This window comes from Asparagus officinalis, chromosome 8 (assembly GCF_001876935.1).
Source record: "Asparagus officinalis chromosome 8, Aspof.V1, whole genome shotgun sequence".
Lineage (NCBI taxonomy): Eukaryota > Viridiplantae > Streptophyta > Magnoliopsida > Asparagales > Asparagaceae > Asparagus > Asparagus officinalis.
The window spans coordinates 18,725,572-18,740,607 of record NC_033801.1 but is presented as its reverse complement, the minus strand read 5'-3'; the positions used below and the strand labels follow the sequence as shown (position 1 = coordinate 18,740,607).

General features: G+C 37.9%; 2 protein-coding genes across 3 annotated transcripts; one reads left to right on the top strand and one right to left on the bottom strand.

Moving 5' to 3' along the window:
• Positions 327-7,089, top strand: LOC109819952. Of its 2 annotated transcripts, none has more exons than XM_020385964.1 (9): positions 327-769; positions 1,410-1,490; positions 1,637-2,044; positions 3,087-3,222; positions 3,366-3,528; positions 4,800-4,928; positions 5,333-5,527; positions 6,333-6,455; positions 6,558-7,089. In XM_020385964.1, the coding sequence occupies exons 1-9, from the start codon at positions 583-585 to the stop codon at positions 6,678-6,680; spliced, it is 1,545 nt and encodes a 514-aa protein (XP_020241553.1). In that variant the 5' UTR covers positions 327-582; the 3' UTR covers positions 6,681-7,089. The 2 variants fall into 2 exon arrangements, with proteins under 2 accessions (XP_020241553.1, XP_020241552.1); XM_020385963.1 differs by having other exon boundaries at positions 1,395-1,490.
• On the bottom strand, positions 10,729-12,632 carry LOC109820954. The gene is given in 3 exon segments (XM_020387151.1): positions 10,729-11,594; positions 11,597-12,190; positions 12,560-12,632. Coding segments are annotated over 3 exon segments (1,329 nt in total). The 3' UTR covers positions 10,729-10,932.

Genomic DNA, 15,036 nt, shown 5'->3' with positions numbered 1-15,036 from the left:
TACATATGAGAGGCAAGAGGACAATAAAAAAGAAAGAAAAAACATCAATAAAGATAAATAATTATATGGAAAAAGAGTAAAGCTCCATTTTCTGTGGTTGGTATGTAAAAAGAATGTCACAAAATTGAAAAAAAATCGGTAGAATCTACACCAACCAAAGCTGACAAGTGGGCCCCACACGTACGCAGTCTTGCAAGTGAATTTTGAAATTACTGTTCTGATTACTATTGTTATTATTATTATTAAAAAAAGGTAATTAGATAATATGTCTACAATAAATTAAAGCAGTAGCATTTATTACAATTATTATCATTAGTCCCCAAAAATATAATGAGCACACAAAGTTTTGACCAGAAATACCAATCCCGCGTTCGAACCGAGCGATCCAAATCAAGAAAGCAATACGAACAGTCATCATCATCGCCTTCGATTTCAGTGAAAAAAACAGGCCATAGCTCTCAGCGGCTATGGCCGCTGTCAAATTTTTCCTCAGATCCAACCTCTTCCTTTAAAGAAAAGATTCATACTTTAGATCAAATTAAACAAAAAAGAAACAAAAATTGACGGTAAGAGAGAAGGAAGATGGGATCTTGCATGTCGATGCCGGAGCGATGCGTCGGTGGGCGGCGGCGGGTGGCGGGAAAGCGGAGGGGGAGGAGGAGAAAGAGAGTTTCTTCGCTGAAACCGATTGATGAGATCGCGAGATCTGAGGATCTTGCGGAGGATTCAAGGTCTTATTATAGTAATCCTGCTTTCCAAATAAATCAAGGTTTGGTTTTCTGATATTTTCCCTTTTTTTTATTTGTTTTTTGATTTCTTGGTTGATTTTGAAGAAACTGGTGAAGGATTTGATTTTGGAAGTTGCATTCGTGAAATCGTACGTCAATTTGGTGGATTGGTGAATAGATACTCTTAGATTGCAATGGATTTGTGAAATCTGTTATGTTTTAGTTTTTTTTTTATCTTCGATTCTTGATTTGTTAGTTACTGTAAATTGATGCTCAGTTCCTGATCTTAGATTGCAATAGAGTTTTCTTTTTTTTTTTCTGGTTTATTTTGTTAATCAGATATGAATGCCGATCCCTACAGCAGATTGTCAACATTCTTTTTCACAAAATAGGATTTTTCTTGATCAGAATCATGTTACCTATACATTGGGTAAAAATAGATTATGAAGGAAAAGAAATTTGTTGCTCAAAGACCTCGAAAGAAGTTTAACTAATTTTACCTTGTTATGCCGGCAAGAGTGGCTGATGAAATTATGAACTTCAAACCCACTAACTGCATATTTGTATACTAATAAATATCTTATACAGCATTAACGTGGTCTATGACTTATGAGCTGTAGTTTCATAGCCTTATGCATATTTGCGAAATATTTCATTCATTGACAGTTACCAACTCATCAGGGAGCATTGACGATGCCTGGTTCGACTCAAATATGGCCATGGAGTCCGATTGTGATGATGATTTCCACAGTGTTCAAGATGGTATGTGAGTTGAACTAATTCAATGAGCAATTTTCAGAAACCTGATCAGAGTGCTAACCTTCTAAATGTTATTTGATAATTAAAGGTGCATTTCGTAGTAAGTTTGTGAGTATTAACCTTTGAGTGTGCTTTCTGAATTTCTGCAGATGCGTTTTCTTTGAATGGACATGAAGGTGCTTCTGTTTCCAGTAAGTCGTCTATGAGAGATATTAACCATGAGGATATTAGTTCCTATCCAGTTGACCGAAAACAAAAGAACCTAAAACATGGAGAGAGTGTTGTGGCTATCTCAGGAAGTAGCACAAAGCATTTTGGTAGCCAGGATGATTTATCTGGTGTTTCTGTTGATGAAGGGACTGAAAGGGATGAAGGGGGGATATTAGATAACTGCGGTATTTTGCCAAACAACTGTTTGCCTTGTCTAGCTTCTGCAGCTCCAGGAATTGAAAAGAAAGGTTCTCAAAGTTCTAGCCCACCGCACTTAAAGAAAAAGGCTGCTTTGAAGCTTTCTTTCAAGAAGAGGGCTGGTGAGGGGCATGCTACTTCTCCTCTATGTGAGTGTTTCCGCCTTATTAATTGTGTTTCAGTGGTTTGTGAAGTTCTGTATACTAGTTACATAAATTATATATGCAAGCTTAACTTTAATAGACAATATGGTCGTAAAAGTCTGTACCTTACTTGAGTCATTTCACTAATTCGACTTTCTTTTTCATTCAGCTCATCTGATGGTATATGCTGTCTGATTAGGATATATAGTTCCCCAATGATCTCCTTTGGATGTCCTACAACATAATATTTCAACATTCTGCTTTATGCATCACTTCATGGATTCAGTCTTTTAACTTCCCTTCTCCTTTGCATTGCATATTTATAGGTTGTCACAGTTTTATTTCTTTGAGTAAACTTTGCCATAATTGCTATTTGCTACTGGGTGCTATCCATGGTCGTAATTTCCTCAAAAATGTTTTTGGCAACAACTCAATTTGCATTCTTGATGTCAGATTGACTAACTGATCATGAAATGTCAATCATGTTGATCCTTTGTAATTTAGGGTTATGTCCTTAATGATGGGTAAACACTTCAATTATGTTGATGTTGATTTTTGTGGCAGTTGTTCCGTAGGTCGTTTTAGGATAAACCAGGTAGGATCTTTTATGGACATACTTTTGCCATTTTTTAGACTAAGCTTTTCCAGTCATAATGTGGTGAGCATGGATGCAGATCTTTATGCAGTTCACTTGGAAGTGGGAAGGATTTTAATTGTTCATAACTGCAGCAAGACTACAGTTCTTTTAAATAATAAGATGGTCTAAGTCTCATATTCTACTCAAGAGGAAGAAATTCTCTTCCAGAAGAAAATTTCTTTTTTATCACTTTCTTTTTGTCAACTCCTCTCATGGGAGCCCGGGTTTGAGAGCAGTGTTTTTTGTTTCTCATTCTAATAGCAAAGTTCGAAATTTTCTTAATATACAATATTGCAGGGGACACTTTATGTTTGTAGTTTCAATGATATTACATTAGAAAAAAATTCCTTTTTTCATTTCCCTTGAGTAATTTCATTTGAGTTACAATCTATTGACTTATATATCTCTTAGTTTCTATGAAGGCTGTTCTTGAAAGACCGGTAGCAGGTTCTCAAGTTCCACTCTGTCCCGTGGAGAAGAAAATGATGGATTGCTGGTCTCATATAGAACCAGATACATTTAGGGTCCGGGGAGAAAACTATCTTAGGTAAAGTCGATCATTTAATTTTTCCCAAAGGAACATTCATCTATGCCATATGTGTGATATCTAGCTTGTTATTTTATTTTTCCAGCTCACAGAACATAAAATAGACCGTAAGGTCTGATCATTTAATATGGACTTTGTGGCAGGGATAAGAAGAAAGAATTTGCTCCAAATTATGCAGCATACTATCCATTTGGCGTCGATGTTTACTTGTGTCCACGAAAAGTTGATCACATAAGTCGTTTCTTGGCCCTTCCTAGTGCAGACTCATCTAGCAAGTTTCCATCTATTCTTGTAGTAAATATTCAGGTATATGAACTTTATAATATAACTGTTGTCGTTTGTGAATTATATTACTATAATCAAAATGTGCATAACGCCAATAAGCAGAAAAACAACAGCGGCAACAAGACCTTACACCAAATCTGATCTCCTTTCTTCCTACTTGTGTCTGTTGACGGCATCTTCTACATACAAACCAAATATAGTTTTGAATAAACAGAATAAAACGGATTTTCATCAAGTCTGTAAAAGAAAATTATATTGCAATATGTACAGTTACAACTGTTACAAATATACCTAAGCTGTTTGGAAGAAGTTTTACAGATCTAGGTTCTAGAATCTCCTCATTCAATTAGCTCAGAACTTCCACCATGTTTTTATTTCTTTCTGCAGATTATCGTGTTTATAAAGGTCATATGGTTTCACATAGTGAGTGATATTGTAGAATATAATTGTCTAGTAGATAGAATCATGAGCAGCTACTCCAGGGGCACTGGTTTCACCTAAGTGAGATGTACAAAACCAGCACATTGAGTATACTGTATTCTGTACTAGTTTGAAGAAGACTTATAGGAGAAGAAGTGAAAAGTTATGAAAAGCATGTAGAACAGTAGGAGATGAATGGAAGTTGAAGGAGGGAAAATTTTAGATTAGAAAAGTGGAGGGGTAAACATTTGGCAATTAAAGTTAAACTCAACTATACTAATCAGTTCAGCATTTCAAAAGTGTGGCTTTTCTTAACCTAGAAAACACTGATACCAACAACTTGCTGGTCACTTGTCCCAAAGCCATGTCACGTTTAAAAAAAGCCTTGTGTTTTAGCTGTTTCCACTGAAAGAAAATCTAAATGTTTTGCGTAGGACACTTTGGAATTATGTCCCTTGAGCATACACAAAGCATACACAAAGAAACCTTGACATCATTATAAAACCGAAACACTTTGCAAACGTGTGAGGGGCATCATAGGCTTGTATTAGATCAAGTATTGGATTGTATATTTGTTTCTTTTTAAATTTAATTATACTTGATTAAAGGATATGGATCTACACACACCACACACATGAACGCAAGCGGACATTATATATATTAGTCATGTCTTCTTGGCCCAGATCCAGGTGTTAATAGTCAATTATAATAATAGAATAGACATAATAATGTTGGAAAGTAAAAATATGTTATTGTTTTCTCTTGTAATCTGTTGATTTGTGGTTTAGGAATACTCAACTACATGCTATTTTACATTTCAATTCCTGTTCTGATGGTCTTTAACTGTAGTAACTTATTGTTCTCTTTTGCAGGTTCCATTTTATCATGCTACTATATTTCAGAATGAAACTGATGGTGAAGGCATGAGCATTGTTTTGTATTTTAGACTATCTGAAAGTTATTCGAAGGAGCTCCCAGCAAACTTCCAGGAAAATATTAGAGTAAGCAGACTAACAGTTGTGATGACAATTTAATTAGATCCTGTTGCTTGCTTAGTAAAATAGTAATCATATCAATATGTATTGAGTAAAATGGTTAGCAATTGTTTATTCATATGCTAATCTTCCTTCTTCTCCAGAACTCCTGGATAGTTTGTTCTTATAGGTTTTTGGCTTAGAATGTTAGATTTCATGTTAATAACATTTTATTATATTGCTGGAATAAGTAATCTTTATGTCACCATTCTCATTTTTTATAAACTCTTCAGTTACAAATTGTGTCCTATTTTGTCATTCCCAAATTATCTTGAAACTGCTAATTTTGTTTGTTGGCATAGGTATGCTTTTATGGGTCTCTTGCTAATTAATATATGTCATTAATCCATGATTATCTGTATTGAAAACAGAAATTAATTGATGATGAAGTTGAAAGAGTTAAAGGATTCCCTATGGATACAATTGCACCATTCCGAGAAAGATTAAAAATTCTTGGCCGTATAGCAAATTTGGAGGATCTTCCATTAAGTGCAGCAGAGAGGAAACTCATGCATGCATATAATGAAAAGCCTGTGCTTTCTCGTCCTCAACATGAATTTTACTTGGTAAGTAAGGTCTACTGGTCCTTTTATTTTAGTATTTCCTAAGTGCCTTTCTAGAAGTAAAATGCATCTTCATAAATTTACTCTTCATTTTATGAAGGATTTCACTTTAAAAATGTATTCTATATTTGAAAAAGCAACATAGTGCAAGTAAATAATGCAAGTTATTATGCTGATCTCTTGTTACAAAAATATGTGAAAGTAGCATGGTTTGAAAGTTTAGCAACTGTGTTCAAAGTGCTGCAATCTTCTGTCTCTGGACTGTCAAACTTGAAAACTAGTTGTTGCCAACCATAATCCAAAGGTTCTATATTATTCTCAATCATTAACTATTGTTTTTGCTTTTAGAATTACTTTGAGATCAATGTATATGCACTAAAAGATATCGAAAGTTGTTATTACCAATTTACCATATTATAAGAGTATATGTTTTCTCACTTCCATCTTTTACATGTTACTGGCATCGGAACTGTTATATCTAGTACGGCTGAATGCATGCCTCTAGTATTCTACACATGATCAAGTTTAAGGTAAAAATATAATATGAGAAATCCATCTAGCGAGTGAAGTTTACCACCCACTTTGATTTCTTTTATTTTGTGTAGAAACTAGAAAGTATTGGGGCCTTCTGGAGCACCAATCTGACTTGGACAGGGTTACATCAAGAAAAAGTCTTGCAAACAAGGCATAAGGGACAAACACAAAAATAAGTTTATATTAACGGAGAAAAGAAAAGAATAAAACATTGCAGCACTACCAAATACAAATACACCCTCTTATCCTTACCTATTTGTTGCACTTTTAACAGGGGGAAAACTATTTCGAGATCGATTTGGATATGCACAGATTCAGTTACATCTCTAGGAAAGGATTTGAAACATTCCTAGATAGGCTGAAGCTCTGTATTCTGGATGTTGGCCTAACAATCCAAGTAAGGCTTTAATCTTCCACCTTGTATTATATAGAGACACAATTCTCTCAAATTTTTGATAGAGGGCAATAGAGGCAATTTTATATCGTAATCTTTGAACAGGGAAACAAACCTGAAGAATTGCCTGAGCAGATCTTATGTTGTGTACGACTGAATGGAATTGACCACACTAGATACCAGCAACTAGCTGTGCATTCTATAAATCATGAGCCTAGTATCCTCTGAATTTGGGTTCCTGATGATTTCAAGGTGACGCTGGCTTATACAAGCACAGAGAAAGAAAATTTTCTGAGAATATTCCTCTGTTCTTGATACATCCAATGTTCAGTCCCAGGAGGAGATATTGCACTCGTGAATTTAATAGTATTCAGTCAGCATCAAATACAAAAGCAATGAGAAATTTACGGACGCATTGGCTCTTGAAGCAATTGCTTGCCATGAGAATGAGGCTCTACATCTTATACCACAACTTCGATTAACGCACCAATTTACACTCGTATATGCGGGGAAAAAAGGGTTTCCTTGATTGTGTGATTCTTCAATATGATGCCATAAATACCCGTTTTGTACATGAATATGTAACTGTTTATTTAAATGTTTCTCCAAATTATTCAATCAAATTTTTAGTTTTTTATACTGTCCTAAGCTGACTGATCAACTAACTGTGAAATATTAAACCTGGCTATCGTGCGTATTTGTAGTCTGGAATATAAAACTTTGTTGAAATTGCAAAGGGCTGTCGAGAGAAATCCAAGATGGTTATGAAGAAACTGACAGAAGTTGCCCAGATTTGTTCCAATTAAAAGTCCAAGGGTCAATTTGGCAACTTCCTCTCGAAACAACCCCCGCGGTGGACTAAAACAAAACAAATTTTAACGGAAAATGGGTCAGGAAACTAGTTGTATCGCGCGGTCCCAGTCCCGACCGCTGCGCAGTGGCCAGGCGCCCCCCCACACACCCCCACCCCACCCCCCACCCCAACCCCCACACAAAAAAAAAAACCTGAATAGATATCTGGATCTAGTAAGCAGTAAGTTCGAATTGTTCTAGATAAAACCTGAAGAAAAAAAAAATAGTCGGACATGAGAAGAGCTAGTTGGAAAACCTAGCTTTTGTATGAAAATCGAACTGCTTAATAAATGTTCGAATTTGAGTCTAAGATGTAGACTTGAAACAATGCAGGGTTCAGGTCTAGGTCAAGCAAAACCTTAACCTCAATCCAACAAGTTCCCAATCCTGTTAATAGATTAAAGACAAAGGCACAAGCGATGTATTGAGAACTCGAAGCTGATATACATCTCACCCTTCATGTCATAATGAAGCAGCCTAAAACTCAAAGTGGTATTGTTCGAAATACCTCAGCATTATGCAGATAAAGTTCAATAGTGTACTGCTTGCCAATTTAAAAAGCAAAAACTCAAATGTAGAATTAAATGTGTAACAGAAATCAAAATCATTGAAAGAGAAAGGAGACGAGCACTGGTTTAAGTAGTATGCATGTATCTCAGCTTCATCGCCAATTTTTACTAATACAAGATGCCCTATCATACAGATATTATTGACTCCAGATCGTATAGTAGTCATATTATCAGCAAAAAGAAGGAAAAAAAAAACAAGGCATAATTTGACGACGTGACGGTATGCAATTCTTATTGATGTCCCCTGCACTTCTCTTTTACTAAAACAGAGTTTCAATGAACTGAATTCTCCAAAGGCCAGATTGTCGCAAAAGATTGAAAACCTCCAGATTCCCACAAGTGAAGTAACTGCCGTGCTGATTTAGCAAGGTACATATAAAACAAAAACTCAAGAAAAAAATGTTGATGGAGTAACAAAGAAATGAAGTCAATCCTTCAGCTGCTTCAGATATCACAACAAAAAAATAGAAATAGTCCCAGATCCAAACCATGATTTTGCATTAACTAGTTAGACAGCCAATCCCTCTCAGCGAGTGAAAGACATGCAATTACTGAAACAAATAACAGAAAAATCCAGGGGAAAGCTGCAACGTATAGAGGAGTAACCTGGTGAAAATGGGAACAGAAATAGCCTAGAAGAATATTTGGACAGCTAATGCACAGGTCTGAAACGATTACAAGTTTCAATGCGCATTCAGATGGCTGCGCAAAGGACTTCTATAGAAACAGAGTTGAAACTGAAGCTCGAGATAAAAATGAAAATAGTATCCCTTGGAAATTCTAAGGCACAACACACAAAAATATCTTCATCACAAGTACTACATTTGGCTACACCAATCCTTTATTCCGAACTTGATTAATGTGCTGAGGTAATTTGGTGGAGCTGAATAGAGTCCCGTCAGCATTTTGACCAAGATTGCTTTGCAATAGTCGCGGATGTCCTCCATTAGAACAGCAAAGAATCTGTGAGCCTAGCAACTGGGTTTGAGAGTGAATACAGTTCTTTGGTTGTTATTTGCACCCGGTTGAGCACTCAGTTTGGTTCATACTAGTGGACTTTATCTCTGGATGCTAACGGTTGGACTGCCGAGAGCCTTACAGAACTTGGATCTTTAATGGGCCGGGATCATCGATTAGGATGGGATATCAATAGACAGTAGACAGCACTACTAAGGTTTTGTTCTCCAACACAATAAATACCACTTATATCGGAGTAGAATTTGGGTTTATTATAGTGTGATGATAGTTCTACCAGAAGGGATGAAAAATAAAAGACATTGTTCGTTCTCTCTGGTAACTAGTTCTTGGATTCGTCGTAGAAATACCATCGAGGTAGGCAAACTTGATTGATAGAGCCACCAATTCTTGGTGTTACATCTCAGTTGCCCAAACAGCTTAGGTGAGAATATCCTTCCACAAGTTTCGATGTTTGGGTTCATCCTTATAATACTTTGATGGTTTGCAGCTAATGCCTGCAAGGAACGAACTCCTCCCTCATTTCTGCATTAAAGCCCTTACAAACTAATGGGTGTAAACAAATAGCGCGGCCTTCCACTAAAATGGGTTGGAATGCCTGTATGCCCAATCTGTGCAGGGTAGGTGCTCTATTCAACAATAGAGGATAGCCGCCATACATGGTCTTACGACTGTACGAAGACCTGTGTTTTTGGTAAACAGTCGCCGGGCCTGGTCACTGCGACCCCCTTCGTGAGGAGGCACCCCTTCTCCCGATGTTACGGAGCTATTTTTCCGAGTTTGTAATCTGTAAAGGGCAAAAGGCTACTCTGATGGAAGAAGCCTGTATAATGACTAAAGATCTGTGTTAAGGGAGTCAATTGGCACATCTACAGCATGTCTGGTTCTAAATATTCCCATCTTAACTGAGAAGCATAAAAAATAGCACTTGCTAATCTAGGTAATCTTGTTTGAGTTGACTAAACTTGTAGATCCATCTTCTCAAGGGAACTTTCCCCAGTGTTCATTCTCTCCTGTTGTTTTCCCCAAATCTGCTTGTATAAAAGTGTTTGCTAGCTGGTATAGATCTTGACCTTAACCAAAGAATTGGATTGAGCCTCACCAAGGAAACAGTAGCTACTTCCTGCAAGTGCCACCTAAATACTAAGATCCCAAAGAGGAGGAAGGAACTTATTACGCAGAGGAAGATCACGAATTGGACAGAAAAACATACATAATCCTTGTACCAAACCTATATCATCCTATTCTTAGACTTACACCAGTCATGTTTTACTAAATGACTAAGATTCCAAGTCTCACTATTATATGGAACTTAAGAAGACGTTCTTCATCAGGTTAACTGTCAAAAATGCATGTTCTAATGATTTTTCTGAATAACTGGAAAATGAAGTTACATGTAAGAGATATTTATTAAGGATGTGGTTAGATATCCTAGCTATTTTTAAGCAAGAAAATGAAGGGAAAGGTGGGGGTTGAATAATCATTGACGAGTTCCCGAAAAAGCCAATAAAGAATGCTGCAGATTAGCATGCATATGCATGAATATCCTCCTACATTTCCGCTAAAGCATTATATTATTCCTCCAGAATGGATAACTGAGCATATTTCTATTGCTTGCATATTATTTGAGGAAAAAAATTTCATGTTTCACATATTATTATCATGTTCATTTTACTTATTGTAGATAGTAATCGGGCAATTTACTGTTTAAGTACCAAACTACCAATAACAACAAAATCAGGCAATAAACAAATTATCTAGTTTAAAGTGATTGCAAGACCTGCTATCAGAGTAAAGTTTTTTACCTTATGTTTCTGGTATAAGTTTTGAATAAGGAATGAAAAGTTTTGAATAAGGAATGAAAAGTTTTGAATAGTCAGTAGACCAGAACAAAATTTCAACTTTTTAGAATACAGCACAAAATCTATTTGCATGTAATCCAGGATACATCATACAACATATTGAAGAAGAATCAAGGTAACAAAGATCAAACATAAATTATGAAATGAAAAAATCAAACAAAATACAATAGACCGCACTCTTGGTATTCTGATCAAGTTACCTCATGGAATCCACAATCAATCTTACGTGCACCATTTGATACCATCCTTACAATCTCGTGTCAAGTTATTGAACGTCTCCACCCTCGTCTTCGCCCTATAAAGCACCTCAGTGTCCACCGCCACCCTCATATACCCATCAAACTCCACTGGCTTCCCTCCGTTGAGAGTCATTGTCTCATTATACCATTCACTCTTATTCCCCCACATCTCCTTGTAATCATCAAGCAAATGCACCTTATAATGTGACCTCAACTTATCAAAATAATTATAAAACCTCTCATTCGTCGCAACGTAAAGATTCCTCCACGGTTTAACCATTGTGAGAAGTTTCTGCGCGAGCTGATCAGGGGACGTATCAGCATCCAGATTCGGCCATAACTCTTTGTTCTCTGCCTTCCAACCTCGAACAACGTGCACAGCATCATAATCCCAATCCATCTTCCCCGCAATCTCAGTCACAATGTTCATCAACCTCTTCGACTTCCAAACAGACTGCCATGGCCTCTCAATGTACTTAGCCGCCCTCCCTTCACAAACCCGATACCAATAATTCTCAGGCTCCGGCCCATCAAACTGCCTCCACAAAATCGTGCTCCGATCCTTCCTCAATTGCATCGGGGTAACTTTATAGGTCGGAACCTTCCGGACACTAATCCGGCCACCATTACCCTTCTTGGTGCTCAATCACGCAAGAACTCCCCTTCCTCCACCACCGAAGCCGACTCCTTCAAATGCTCGAAATCGAAATAATACCTAAAATCCTTCCCCTCCTCATCCTTCCCATTCGAATTATACCCTCCATTCAAGCAAACACTCAGATCCATAACAAACGTCCTGTTCAAGAACTTAGCCTCCCCAAGCCCGCACAAAAAGCTCCAAAGATACTGATTCATCCCCTTGCAGTAATCCCCACCCCTGGTGTAGTACAAGTACTTCCCCCTCTTGAAATCCGACTCCGACCCGACCACCGGGATCGTGTCATTGATCTCCGCATCCGCAATGCTGCGCCGCGGGGCCCGCAAGGCCGGCGACCTGCGCGTCCTCTTCCGCGCCGCGTTTGCAGCCACAGATGCTGACTTCCGCCACCGACACGATTCTCGACCCGCCAGTCGTCCCCGGTCGCGAATCTGAACCGGCCTGTAGTCCTGTACCTCCTCGCAAGACTTCTCCGGCTCCGAGTTCCGAAAGCCGCCACGCAGCGTCACTACTCGTTCGGCGGCCCAGATCGCAGCCAGGGGACATCGTAGCTCAGAGACGATCGATCGCTCTGAAGGTTCCGCTGCGTTAGAAACCGCTGGTATCGCGCGAGGACGGCCGGATCGGAGCAGTTGGAGGGCGCGGGGATGCAGTGAGCGTTGCAGGGCTCCCGGCGTCGGACAATCGGGGGCGCGCAGGAACGGGCGCGGACGATGGCGGCATCTGAGGGGTGCCGAGGGCCGAGAGCGTCTCGCCGGTGTTGATGACGCAAGTCGTCGGTTTGCGAGGTGGCAGTTGCGGAGGCGTTAGGGTATAGGGTTTTGGTGAGGGATTTGGGGCGAGGAGAGCCCAGGGGTCGCGGGGGCTGGTAGGTGACGGCGACGGCGACGGTGAGACGAGGACGTGAGAGCCGACGAAGAGGGAGAAGCAAGAAGTTGCCCGATGAGCTTACCAGGTTTTGCCCGAAAAAGCGGGTGTCCGGCTGGGAGCCTGTAGCGCGAGAGTATTAGGACGAGCTTCGCCATTCGGGAGTTGGGGCGGGCGGGGTGAGCGTCACCGTGCGGCATGAGGGCCACGGCGAGAGATGGCGGGCGACTGGAGAGGACTGAGGAGGCATAGTCGGTTCTACTTGCGGTTAGTTGCCAGCAACGGGACTCTGTACCTACCATCCGTCCTTAAAAAAGCGCTTTATTGGAATCTTGATTTACTTAAAATTAGATTTAGATTTGGTTATTTGGGTATTACGGCTTGGTTGGTCAAGCACAAATTTTTGTGCTTGGTAAGTGAGGTGACACAATCACTCCACCCTCTATTCAAAATGGGGACCACATTCATATGGGTGATGAGTACATGAGGATATGCAAACCATTGAATGAGAGAAGGGGATTGTATGTCACCTCACTTACCAAGCATTAATTTTTTTGGCTCGTTACAAGTATATCCATATTACTATGATATTTATATATATATATATAGTATATATATATATATATATATATATAGTATAATATATATATATATATATATATAATATATATGTGTGTGTGTCGTGTGTTTGTGTCGGCTGTGTGTGTGGTATGCTTGGTATCAAATTTACAAATTTTAGTGTTGGTAGTGATGTTCTCTCTACTATTCAATATGGGGGACCACATTCCACATAGGTTGAGGAATACCATGAGGGATATGCAACCATTTGAAATTAGGGTATTAAGGCACAAAAAATTATGCCATTGGTCAATAGGTGGCCAATAATACAACTCCCCCTCATTTCAAATGGTTGCCATATCCTCATACACTCCTCAACCCATCGTGAATATGTTCCCTTTTTGAATGAGTGGAGGGGATTGCATGCACAATCACTAACCAAGCACAAAATTTCGTTGCTTGGTACAAAGCCATATCATTTTACCTTATCTCTCATAACTCTCTACTGTACTCTTTACTATATATATATATATATATATTAATATCATATCTTCTTATCTCTCTCTCTTCTCTCTCTCTAATATCTATATATATATATTATTATATATATATATATATAAAAGAAAATGTGTATGTTTGGTACCAAACACAAAAAATAATGTTTGGTAGTGAGATGTCACATTGCCCTCCACTCATTGAAATTGGGACACATACTCACATGGGTTTGGTAGTGAGATGTCACATTGCCCTCCACTCATTGAAGTTATGACACATACTCACGTGGGTTGAGGAGTTGTTAGGAATGACAATGAGTGGATGAGAATGTGACACCTAAATACCAAGTAACAAATTTGTGCTTGATACCAAACATACTCATTTATATATAGGTATATATATAATAGGTTTTTTGCAATTTAGCATTTTTGTTAACTAACCCAAAAATCTTTTCATTGAGTTAAAGGAAGTACAGACTAAGTGCTAGTGTGGAATTGTTTTTTTATTGGTTCTGTGTTTTTTTCTTTTGTTATTATCTTTTTGAAGTATGATGTTTGGTGAATTTTTTTTCGTACTCATTGAAGTTGCTTCTATTTTTAATAGGATGTCTTTAAAAATAATCTCAAGTTGTTTTTAGAAGCAACTTTTGCTTTTTTATTTTACATATCATATATGATATTTATCTTTTAATATTGATCTTTTATATAGTTTTACCAAACATCTTAACCGCTTTAGAAGCAAGTTTTGATATATAATTATTATATAGTCACTAGCTTATTTAAGCAACTTATTATAAGTCTATTAAGGGGTTGTTTGGTTCGTTTCCTAGATATAGGGAAATGCATTTTCATGTAAAAAAACACAAGTTTTGAGTTTTTCAAACTTTTCTAAGAAATAGATTGTTTCGCTTTGATTCGCACATAAAAATGGTGGGAAACCAATGTATTTATTTTTTTGTGTTTGGTTCGCATGGAAAAAAAGGGAAAACTTTTGTTTATATGACAAAAAGCTGACATGGCTGCAGTTTTCGTCGATTTCACGAGGTTGAGGAAGGAATTGGGGGAGAGAAAAAAATCTGATGTGACGACGATTTTCACCGAGTTTCCCTTCTTCAACCCTAGCGAACCAAAGATGGGAAAAAACCGACAGAAAGCTTATATCCTATGTGGCCACGAAAAATCTGATGTGGAGGCGGTGTAAAACTTTTCCACCCAGTTAAAAAACGAACCAAACAGCCCCCAAGTAAAAAAAAAATGATCATTTTTATGGAAAAGTTACTTCTATCCCTTCCATAAAATGTCTAAATGATGCCTATGTACTATCTCTACTTCTTAAATATTATTTCTCTTCTTAAGACTAAGAAATACCTTGAAAGTAACTAAACATACTCAATTTGAGAATAAAATCAATTTTCACATTATGTGGATATTCTTTATTTCTAAATAAAATCTCAAAAAGATCGTCTTTCTCTCTCCTAACAATATTTATAATCGAGTTTTCTAACGAGTG